The sequence below is a fragment of the Misgurnus anguillicaudatus genome, chromosome 6 (assembly GCF_027580225.2).
Source record: "Misgurnus anguillicaudatus chromosome 6, ASM2758022v2, whole genome shotgun sequence".
Taxonomy (NCBI): domain Eukaryota; kingdom Metazoa; phylum Chordata; class Actinopteri; order Cypriniformes; family Cobitidae; genus Misgurnus; species Misgurnus anguillicaudatus.
In genome coordinates, this window is record NC_073342.2 from 28,427,818 (window position 1) to 28,440,127 (window position 12,310).

The 12,310-nt window shown below is 34.9% G+C and overlaps 1 protein-coding gene across 2 annotated transcripts; it reads right to left on the reverse strand.

The window, feature by feature from the left end:
- Positions 1-90: 90 nt before the first annotated feature.
- Positions 91-8,909, reverse strand: LOC141364346 (beta-1,4 N-acetylgalactosaminyltransferase 2-like). Of its 2 annotated transcripts, none has more exons than XM_073868900.1 (10): positions 8,267-8,909; positions 7,885-8,017; positions 6,714-6,820; positions 6,225-6,262; positions 5,194-5,374; positions 4,968-5,054; positions 2,872-3,053; positions 829-972; positions 503-728; positions 91-387 (listed from the first exon to the last, which is right to left on the reverse strand). In XM_073868900.1, exons 3-10 carry the CDS (start codon positions 6,733-6,735, stop codon positions 206-208), a joined length of 1,062 nt encoding a protein of 353 aa, XP_073725001.1. In that variant the 5' UTR covers positions 6,736-6,820; positions 7,885-8,017; positions 8,267-8,909; the 3' UTR covers positions 91-205. The 2 variants fall into 2 exon arrangements, with proteins under 2 accessions (XP_073725001.1, XP_073725000.1); XM_073868899.1 differs by having other exon boundaries at positions 7,885-8,022.
- Between the last annotated feature and the right edge of the window lie 3,401 nt (positions 8,910-12,310).

The following is a 12,310-nucleotide window of genomic DNA, read 5'->3' on the forward strand; positions in this document are numbered from 1 at the left end:
GATATTGTAAAGTATATTATTTGATGCCTTTAACTGTGTAAAGCTCAGATGACACTGAAACAAGAGTTTACTCAAAACAAACAAACAAAAAACAGTATAATGACTTGTTTATTAAGGAACACGAAATGAATTTATACAAATAATGATTATTTCAAATCACATTTAAAGATAAACTGGATGTTGTGATTTCACCTGTACATGTACTTTAGTAGTTGATGCATTTTAGATGATTCTTGAAATAATGGTGAGTCAGTTTATTTTCTGAATCAGCTTTTGGAGGATGTCTGTATTTTCCGTAGTCGGGTGTGTCCGTTTTTTTCTGATGACCAATTCTGAGACCTTGACAGGTGACAACTAACAACTCTCCAAGTCCATCAATGAAGAATTCTGAAGGTTAAGGAAAAACACACAGTATTATTGCTGATCATTGTCTTTTCAAAAGTTTAGGTATGATGGGTTAAAGGCAGAGTTCCTGTAACCTAATACTTTACAGTCCACTTACCACTGTGTCCGTCCCTTTTGAGGAACGGGTCAAAACCGACCTTACGCACGGCATCCGTTCGACCCATAAAGTAGTTCACAACTCCATCGACGAAGAAGCACCCTTTAAATCCGGGCAGGGGTGCGTAAAAACCTCCAACACGTGAGATGCAACCGCCTTCTTCGCTGTTCCCTTCTTTATAATTCAATTTAAAGGCAAACTGATTTCTTTCTACCTCACCACCGACCTGAGAAAGTTAAGCTTATAAGTCTATGCATGCAACATACAATTTAATTTTTAGTGCACCTGTTCATAAGTCGATCACTTACTATAGTAGCCTTACTTACCACATCTAATTCAGGAACGGCTTCCATAATCTCCACAAATCTCTCTATACGCGTCTCATTCAGAAACATAAAGTCATCGTCCACCCATAAGAAGTATTTAGTTGTGACTTGTGACAATGCCAGATTTCTGCCGGCAAACCAGCCCTTAACAAACAAATAATCATTTTAAAGTAATTGCTGTCACAAGAGAATCCTCACATACTGAAAAAACTGAATAAATAATAAATCAAATAATGAATAAACCAATATTTAAATTAAATAAAATCAAAATTAAAATTCTGTCATCATTAACTCACCCTCAAGTGAAAAATGTTAAGAACCAAACACTTGGGGCATCGTTGACTTTCCACTATGAAAGACATCCTTTAAAGGGACACTCCACTTCTTTTTTAATATTCTCATTTTCCAGCTCCCCTAGAGTTAAACATTTGATTCTTACCGTTTTGGAATCCATTCAGCTGATCTCTGGGTATGGTCCTAGCACTTTTAGCATAGCTTAGCACAATCCATTGAATCTGATTAGACCATTAGCATCGCGCTAAAAATAACCAAAGAGTTTCGATATTCTATATAAGTTTTCCTATTTAAAACTTGACTCTTTTGTAGTTACATCGTGTACTAAGACCGACAGAAAATTAAAAGTTGCGATTTTCTAGGCAAATATGGTTAGGAACTATACTCTCATTCTGGCGTAATAATCGAGGAATTTTCTCAGATTCAATGGATTGTGCTAAGCTCCGCCAGACCCGGAGATCGGCTGAATGGATTCCAAAACGGTAAGAATCAAATGTTTAACTCTAAGAGAGCTGGAAAATGAGCATACTTTCAAAAAAAGTGGAATGTCCCTTTAAAATATCTTAATGTGTGTTTAGCAGAGCAAAGAAATGTATACAATCTTGGGACAACTGTACGGGTTGTAAATGCTGACAGAATTGTCTGTGAACTATTCCTTTAAATGTCAACTGTACATAGAGGTAGGAGTGTGCCATGACCCATTTCTTAAAGTGATAGCTCATTTAAAATGAATCATTTTAAAACAAGGAAAGTAAACATTTTCTTGCTGTTCTTTTCTATTAAGCCAAAGAGGACTGGTTAAAGGATTAGTCCATTTTCTTAAAAGAAAAATCCAGATAATTTACTCACCACCATGTCATCCAAAATGTTGATGTCTTTCTTTGTTCAGTCTAGAAGAAATTATGTTTTTTGAGGAAAGCATTGCAGGATTTTTCTCACTTTAATGGACTTTAACAGAGCCCAACATTTAATACTTAAATCAACACTTAACAGTTTCAAAGGACTATAAACAATCCCAAACGAGGCATAAGGGTCTTATCTAGCAAAACGATTGTCATTTTTGACTAGAAAAATAACAAATATACACTTTTAAAGCACAACTTCTCATCATGTAGATCCGGTCGTGATGCGCCAGCTGACCCCACGCAATCCGTCATGAGGTCACAGAGGATGAACGCAAAACTCCGCCCCAGTGTTTACAAGTGTGTTGAAAGAGGACCGTTCCGACGTTGTTGTATGTCAACTGATACTAATTAATGTCTTTGTGTCAGTTTATTGTTTAAAATGGTCCGCAAATGTGCGTTTTATATATGTAACACGTGACCTCCCTACGTTAGGTCGTGCTGGACCGGACCTAGACGAAAAGTTTAAAAGTGAATATTTTTTATTTTTCTGGTCAAAAATGACAATCGTTTCGCTAGATAAGACCCTTATGCCTCGTTTGGGATTGTTATAGTCCTTTGAAACTCCATTGAAAAAAAACTGTTAAGTGTTGAGTTAAGTATTAAATGTTGGGCTCTATTAAAGTCCATTAAAATGAGAAAAGTCCTGGAATGTTTTCCTCAAAAAACATAATTTCTTCTCGACTGAACAAAGAAAGACATCTACATTTTGGATGACATGGTGGTGAGTAAATTATCTAAAATTACTGTTGTTCATCAAGGGGCTTTTGCATCTGACCTCCTTATATATTGTTTGTTTTCAAAATGACACAAGGAGCATCATTAAGATTACGTGTTGTTTTGTTACCTGTGCCGGGGGCATTATGTAGTGTTCGATATTTTCACCAACAATCATCTCTGGGATAAGACTGTCATCTGCTACAATCATCTTTATCTTTGGGTAGTTCACACGAATACTTTGAATAAGAGCATTCAGTTCCTTATATCTCAGAAATGCCTTAACAAGTACAGTCACCTGGGAGTTGATATCTACAAAGAGAAAAAGAGAAAGAGAGGGAGATAATTTTCATAAAGTGTACCACGTGTCCAATAAAATGCATTTTAGACAGTGGCGGCTGTTACTCAAGATCAAACTTTTACTGTAGTAATGCAGGACTGTAAATAGCCGTTTATCAGGTGATGAATATCATTACTGCTTAGCTAAAATGCTGAAAATGTTACTGTTGAAGTCAACTAAAGCATGAAATAAATGTACTGTGAATCTGTAAATTTTAGTATAATGTGGGTTTATTATCAGGAATTAACTAATCAAGGTAATTATTCTAACACACGTGCACACTCCAGAGGTTGCGTTAGACTTTTTAATTTTTTGACGAACAGCGTTGTAAAAATCATACTCAATTATTAACTGTTATAATAACTGTTTTTCTTCATAAGTTCATTTCTAATCATGAACTTACAAGACATACAAAGTCTCCAGGGGTAAGTGCGTATGTGTATATAAAATTCAACCAATGCTGAGGCTTAACGACAAGGTGACACGGAAACCAGAAAATATATCGCTATCTGAAATATTGAAAGACGGCGTTACAGGGACACAGGAAGTATGGCAAAGGAGACGCAGAATCTCGTTCCCTTCTTAGGGAACAACAGTTACATACGTAACCAGAGACGTTTTCATGTGTCAAACACAACTATGCAAAAATGCATTTTGGTATGAATCAACATTCACATACAGAAGATATAAGCATTTAAAACTAACAGTTTAGCAGTTAAGCACTTTCAATGACCTCTATCTATTTATGTTTATTTTCAAAAACTTCCCAGGGCCTTGAATTTTTTCCCCAGATGCACAAACTTTCAAGGACCCGTGGGAACCCTGCACATGAAATAAATGCACGAACACCCAAACTTTGTGCTGAACAGGCAAACATAAACAAATCGAATCACAAAATACGCTTGCAATTAAATATTAACAAACGTATAAAAATATGAATTAAACTAAACTTGTGACACTAGTACGTACCCGAGTTGTAAGTGCAATCTCTCAAAATGACTCACATTTGTCCTTTTTAAGACAAAAATTTTTTGTTAAAGGCATTGCGGAGATTTTCTTTTTCTGGGTGGATCATCAAGACTATTGGTCCTGCAAGTTGTCAATCAGGAGTGTTGCGCAATTGCATTTTTAAAAATGTGGAGAAGGCAGTTATTTTCTAAAATTCGAGAAAATCCTACACCTTTAATGCAACCTCTGAAACACATGCATGCAAACACACACACACACACACACACACACACACACACACAAAGTAAAGTTGTCTAATCACAAGCCAGTACTTTCCTTTTTGCATAAATAGTGCAGCACAAGCACGAAGTTCCCTTACAGCTCGAAGTTCCCTTACTCTTCTCTTACAACATAAGTGGGAGGGTTTGGGTGCACAGGGCTGCGCCCCAAGGACTATCTAAAACAAGCCAATTAGAGCTCAATCTCAAGTCACATGCTTTTACAAGTTTACTGACCTACATACACACTCATTTGGGTGGCGCCCCAGACACACACAATGAAATACAGTTTTAACTTTTTTTAATATAAAATATAACGTGACTAACAGTGAAATAGTACAACTAAATGATTTTTATTTTGTATTCATTTGCACTATATATATTTAACTTTTGGTACCATGTTAAAGTAGCTTCCTTCTTTGACCACCTTCATTGACCAGCCACCACTTATTTTAAAATAAGTATGCCGCCTCCATCTAATATCACTTACTAGTGACAAATAAAAACATAATAAATAATCGCTGTAATGTAAACTTAAGTCCATAAGTTATTTTCAATAAAGGAAGTCTTAGATGTTACTTCCTTAAAAACTGGACTGTACTAGTTACATAAAAGACCATTAAATATTAAGAATAACATGATAACATGGCTTGTTCTTACCTTTCCCCGGGTCATAAAGATTAGGGACTGACTGACGTCTGATCTCAATAGGGAATATGACCTCATGGTTCTCAAAAGAGAAGTAAGCTATGAACAAGCATTCACACGTAAATTAAAACACAAATTGAATAAGAAGTGAAAGGATAAGCAACTTTCAAATATAGAAAGTTACATAATGAGTAGCCTGATGTTTAAAGTAATCCTAATAATGCTGGACGATTCTTACCGAGATCTTCAGTTTTGATGTGGAAGATGGTGCTGGTGTAGGTCACTCTGCTCAGCAGCTCATTAAGATGTTCAAGGCTGCTGGACGAGATGGTCAGATTTCCCTCATTCTGGCCTAAAACAATCGTATCCTCCTTAACATCCATTACTGACAGCAGACCCTTCTGTACCCTCAGTGACACCTGAACAAGTTTGAAATCCCATGAGCTCTTTTACAAACTTTCATTTATGACCCACTTAAATGACTTTCTTAAACTTACTTCACTTTTTTTAAAGTTAGTGTGTAATGTTGCTGTTTGAGCATAAACAACATGCAAAGTTACAACGCTCATGCAAAGGTGGGTATGTTTTTACAGAAATCACTTCTAGAAAACTACAGGGAACATCTGGATTGCCTACAACTGAGCATCTTCCTGGTGTTGTGACCAAACTTAACTTCTGGTAGACTTCCGCATAGAATTAATAACAACAGAGTTTAAAAAAAAAATGTGATCACAAAAAAACGTGACCTTAAAGGTGTAGCAGAGGATTTTCTCGAATTTTAGAAAAGAACCGGCTTCACCACTTTTTAAAAAATGCAATTGCGCAACACTCCTGATTGACAACTAGGAGGACCAATAGTCTTGATGATCCACCTGGAAAAAGAAAATCCCCTGCAATACCTTTAAGATTTGGAAATATGGAATCAAGAATCTGACTCACATTAAATGATTACAGATTGGATCGAGATGCAAATTTCTACAATGGACTCTATGCACGGCGGCACTTGACGTATTTCCAGTGAAATCTCAGAGCTCTATGATATTCAGGAACATTGGCTGCCAAAACAGCCAAAAAACACAGCAAATTTTGTTGATGCTTGTTTACTTTACATAGAAATAAGTTAAGTTAAGTGTACATAGAGTCCATTGGAGCTTTGTTTTATTGTTTGAAAGAGAGCTAAACCCCATACTGAGACACCTCAAATGATTTATATGAGTAATAAAAGCAACCCTCCACCATTAGCAAAAATCTGTATTTAGCCAAACAAACCTTGTAAATTTCTCTGTTTTGTGTTTGTACAGCTAGACCTAACAATTCATATAAGAGTGAAAGATTTCTTTGATTACGTGTAAAAAATACATTTTTAAAATATATATTTTTTTAACTTTTTTGTCACTTTCTAACCTTGTAGATGCACTGTAAAAATATCTGTAAAAATTACAGTATTACTAGCAGCTGTTTGCCAGTAACTTACTGTAGATTTAAGTTTGTTATTTACTGGCAACAGTTTGTTCAAAGTAAAATTAACATTAAACATTAAAGTCTTTGTCTTTACAGAATAAAACTATAAAATAAAAGCCTCGTGCAAAGCATTCTGGGACTCTATTAATCTTTTTGGTTCCGTGCATGAGGGTGTTATTTTAGTTGTATACTTACAACTTACTGCATAACTACATCAACATTTTTTACAGTGTGTGCTTTTGTCAAAATGTCAGATCATTAGAAATCATACAGAAAAGCATCAGTATTTCAACTCACCAGGAATGAAAGTTTTAGTCATGGGAGTAACTCTGAATCCTCTGATTGGATACTGGAGCGGAGTGTTGGGAGGGGCAAGAACAAGAACATCATTCTCTCTACCTGTCCTGCTTGAGTCATACAAGGACAAGATTCTAGTTAAAGACATTTAATCTCTATCGGTAAGCATATCTTTGATACGTTGCGTTTATTCGGACCCAGGGGCGGAGCGAGGGGGTGGCTTCTGGGGCTCAAGCCCCAAATGTTTTGTCAAAAGCCCAAAATCTTTTCAGATCTGTAAAATTATTTTATCCAGTTGGATAGGTGGCGTGTCGGCATTCAGCTTTAAACTCTCCAGTCCCCCACTTCAATGAAAAAGAATGAGATTAAAGTTAAAGAGATCTCTGCACAGTAAACACATTTTTCAAAGTGTTTATTATTACAGTGCCTTCGTTATTACTGTAAAAGTGTATATTTATAGTTATGTGATGATATGTCAACTGATATATTATCTGCATGGCTAACGGCTACTGTTAGCGCTCTGATCTAGTCTGCCTCCTCTGCTGCACACTGTGGTTGGTATAGTTGTATTTAAAGTACATTTAACAGGGTTCCCAAATCTTAGTTAACTTCGAATTCAAGGACGCTTCCAGTGGTAAGTGCGTCTAAAGGTGTATATCAAATTCAATCAATGGTGAGACTTAACGACAAAGACAGGGTGAAGCGGGAGCCAAGAAGTATATCGCTATCTGAAATGTTGCCAAGGACGGCGTTACGGGGATGCAGAGGGTGTGATAGGGGAGACGCAGCGCCTCGTTCCCTCTCAGTGAACAACAGTTACATACGTAACCCGAGACGTTTATGTGTCAAACACAACTATGCAAAAAAGCATTTTGGTATGAATCAACATTGACATACAGAAGATATAAGCATTTAAAGCGAACAGTTTAGCACATGTGCTTAAAAAGGGATTTTTTTCCAGAAAACTTATTGCGCATATATATATATATATATATATATATATATATATATATATATATATATATATATATATATATATATATATATATATATATATATATATATATATATATATATATATTACATACATACATACATACATACATACATACATACATACATACATACATACATGTGGGACTCTATAATAAAATAATGCATCTTGCAGAACCTGATCTGATGTTGTTTGTACTCTTCTGCTCGACGTCTCTGGAGATCTTCTAATTCATCTTTGGACACAAACTGGCTGGTGGATTGGTTGTTGTCTCGGCAGGTACAAGAGGAAGGACTGTAATAAAACGGTCCTATACTGGGGCATAAAAAAATACACAGGTACGGTTTTCTAGTCAAGATCACACATACCAGTAACGTTTTATTGTAAAAAGTATAAATAAAGACCCTAATATAACTAATTTGTATTCCTGGATTAATCTAAAGTAATCCACGTAAACCGCCCCACAATGTCATAAAAAATTTGCCTTAGGGAAATAAACTATGCAACAGTTGCAAACAAACCAGACATGTCATTTCATCTGTGCAATACATTGACTTACCTTGATCTGAGGAAATTTGGGGTCTGAGAATTATTGTCACACATTAGGCCTGAGAATCTAGAAGAGAGAAATCTTTTTAACTATATTTAAATCGCATGAGTGTTTCTTAACCAGTGGTCCTTGAGATGACTTCCAATGAATTCAAAAAAAGACAAAACAAGCATTTAAATAAACTAAAAAACAAGACAAGATATTTCTTTGTAAGTAAGGAAAAGAAAAAAAAACAGTAAAAAAACTAAAGACTTATAGCGGTGGTTTCCCGGACAGGGATTAGCTCAAGCCATGACTAGGCCTTTTACCTCATTTACCTGTCCGGGAAACCGCCCCACAAAGTTTAATATAACACTTCTATCTGAATGTTAGTCACTTAAGTTATATTGTTGCAAACTATATTGCCAAAATACAAGTTGTACTTTAAAATAACTTTTGATTCATAAAAGTTTAATCAGCAGCTTTCTGATGTATCCGGCGGGTGTCTCAAATAATAAGAAAGTTTGTTTTCTATAATCAAGCAAAAGTTACTTTATTGTCTGCACTCCAGCCTTGTTTTATTACTTTTACCTCAGACATGGTTTTAGTGAAGCGGTTTTCAGATGCAGTTGTTAAAAAACAACACAACAGTGTAAAATATACCTCAGTATCTTTGCTGCCCTGGTGAAAAAATAGTATGCTAAATATATTTAATTTTGATATACTTAAGTATACTTGCAGTCGCACTAATGACCAGTATACTTAAAGTGTGCTATTGATTAGTTTATTTAAAGAGTGCTATTTTGGAACAACTAATTTTGTACTTAATATATTTTAGTTGTATATTAATTGTAACAAAGTACAACTTTAAGTGTATTTAGTGTACTTTTGTGTGCTAAAGTGGAACAACTTCAAGTGTATTTAGTACAATTTAAGTACATGACTGTTTTTGTGCTAAATTCATGCTTGATAAGTGGATTTAGAGTGTGTTTTATTTATGTTAGGAGTACATTACAAATGTATTATGAGTGTCTTGCAAACATACAATCAGTATACCTTAAATAGACTGTTTGCGTACATTCTATATATTTTTGGCCAATCCAAAATTCTAAAAACTGCCCTGGTGAAAAATGAATATGCCAAGTACATTACATTTTGTATACTTTTACATACCTGCAGCTAGATTAGTAATGAGTATACTTCAAGTGCGTTAATAATTGTTTAACTTAAACAATACTTAAAGTGCTATTTTGGGAATAGATTACTTTAGCTGGTAACATAACCAAAATAATTTTTCCAAATAAATAAAAGCTGATTAAAACAGTCAAAAACAATTCATTTTAAATATATTTAAAATATAGTTTTATTCACAGCATTCAAAGTGTACAGTATTTGCCTAAAAATTGAACAATTACTCATTGAAGAATGTCAAGATGATTGAGTTTACAACATCTTTCTCTCCCAAATCAACTTTAGTCTGGCAGGTTTTGGTTCAGCTGTAGGAAATCTGAAAAAGAGAGACAATAAGCTCAATTAAAAAGTGTTTAATAATAAAACATTACATTTATTTAAGACTTACTGTATTAAATCTATAGTTTACTGGCAGAGATTGTATAGCAGATATATTTTTACCTAAACTAGAGCTTGACTTAAATGTCATCATATATATTAAGGGGCGGTTTCCCGGACAGGAAGTGGACTGGTCCTGGACTAAAATAAATGTAAGAGCTGTCCAAACTGAAAACAACTTGCTCTGACATATCTTAAAATACATCAGTGCCCTTTGTTTTGCATCGTTATGCACATAGGTGGAGTTTTTGGTAGGGCATGTTTGTTAAAACTATCCTAATTAAACTAAGGTCTAGTCCTGGATAGAGCTAATCCCTGTCCGGGAAACCACCCGTAAAAGTTTTCATTATAATGACTTGCCTATATGGGCTGCAAAATCCTCGTTACATAAAATACTTCAGCTCCTAAAGAAAGATTTTATTGTATTTAATTTAAATGTAAAACTTGTCAGAAAGAAAATGCAACAAGCAGACAATTGGGTGGTTTCCTGTAAAGGGATTATCTTAAAGCAGGACTAGGCCTTAGTTTAATTAAGAAATATAACTAGTTTCAAAAAACATGCCTTAATAAAAACATTACCTGTGTGCATTTTGAGGCAAAACAAAGGACACTGGTGTATTTTAAGATATGTCAGTGCAAGTTGTTTTTGGACAGCTCTTACATTTATTTTAGTCTAGGACTAGTCTAATCCTTGTCCGGGAAACCGCCTCAATATGTATATAATGTTATCTAAACTGAAGCTTGATTTACTACTACGAATGAATTATTATATCTTAAGAGTTTAAAATGACTTACCATTAGCTGCAAAGTCCTCCCTACAAATGTCTTTGAAAAACTTTAGCTTCTGAGGAAAGAATGCAGCATCATTAATACTAAATACAGTTAGGTAAAAGCCTTACAACCTCTAAACAGTCAATAAATGGTTAACTTTCACGCTACATTTAAAAAACAGATTTTCTGACGCTACCTTTTTTCATTAACATATACATACACACCAATACATATATTTAACAAAACAATCGGGTGTACTAATTCGATATAACAGGCTAACAGTGCTATCTTTCAAACCTTTAACATTAGCTATAAGCTAAGCTAAGCTACACAGCAGCTTATCACTAATAGCGAGTTAGACACCGCGTTATTGACAACATTTCGCATTCGAAATATGATAGTCTACTGATAAACTTCAGAATGGTCAAACGATAATCAAATATAATTAATTTTAAGATATTTTAACGTACCTTGGGACTCAATCCGTCCGCCTTGAACGACTGGTAAAAATCAAAATACGTGCGTCGTGACGTCATCACACACACGTCAGATGCATTATTCAAATCTCAGAATTCACTTTTCTCTGAAATGCATTTACGAAAACTGTTTAAGTTAATTAATGTGTGTACAGCTATAAGCGGTATGCAATTGACTCAAAAACTACAAAAAAACAAACACTCATAATATTCCCCTTACGAAAATGAATGTTTTTTTTTTATGGTAAAAGTTTAGTAACCATGTTTTTTTGGTGTATGATTATTATTAGCAAAACCATGGTTATTTTGTGGTAAAACACAGTCAATTGGTTTATCCAATGCTTGACTATAGTGAAGTTAAAGTGTACCTTATTATGTTAATAGTATATTACAAATGTATACATCTACAATATAAAATGTAACTGAACATACTGCTCTCTCGTAATTTTAAGCCCACGTTATTTCTCCACAAAATAATATACATTTGTACACCCCATATACTTTCAAAATGTACTTAAAATATACTGTTTCTAAAGAATACTAAATAATGTATTTTAGAAATATACTGTCAGTGCATTATTATAATGATAACTTTAAGCATACCGATAAAGTATACCTAAAATACATTTTAAAATAAGTTTAAATTTAGTATACTTTAAAAATTGCACAAAACTTTAACTTTAAGTATATTTTTTAAAGTATACTTTTAGAAAATATACTAAAGTATAATTATTTTGAAGTATGTTAAAAGTTTAATTGTAAAAAATACGCGCAAATATGTTGTAAGCATACTTTAAATATGTTAAAAGAAAGTACATTCCTTTGTAAGGGCTCAGTCACACCAAAAGCGTTTATGGCAGTTGCAGGCGCCTTTTTTGAATGATATTCTATGGGCAGGGCGCGTTTGCGCGCTGTTTATGCACGCCGAGCGCCTTGCGGTTTTCTGCCGCCTGCCGCGCACGCGTTTTTGAAGGAGCGCTGAGAGCGGAGGAGCGCCTGACGTCATTCGCGTCTTCCATTGTCCAATCGAATGAGGGGAGAGGCGGGCCTTACGTTGTGGCGAGGGAAGTTTACAGTTGCTTTGAAGAACCGGACTCCACTCGCTCACTCTCTCCTGCGTGTTTGTGCTCCTCTTATCCTCAAACAAGGTCAGAGCAAGCGCCCTCTTTTTAAAGTTTCTGCTAATATGACAGTTAACAGCAAAAGAGCGCTCACGCTTCAATATTTGATTGACAAGACAGCTGACTCGGTGGTTGCT

Excerpts from the sequence above, each read along its gene's own strand:
- LOC141364346 (XM_073868899.1), bottom strand. The coding sequence starts at position 8,310 with ATGTGTGACAATAATTCTCAGACCCCAAATTTCCTCAGATCAAG. Across the intron at positions 3,054-4,967 it reads TCTTTATGACCCGGGGAAAG|ATATCAACTCCCAGGTGACT; the intron begins GTAAGAACAAGC and ends TTCTCTTTGTAG. Across the intron at positions 729-828 it reads CCGTTCCTGAATTAGATGTG|GTCGGTGGTGAGGTAGAAAG; the intron begins GTAAGTAAGGCT and ends TAACTTTCTCAG.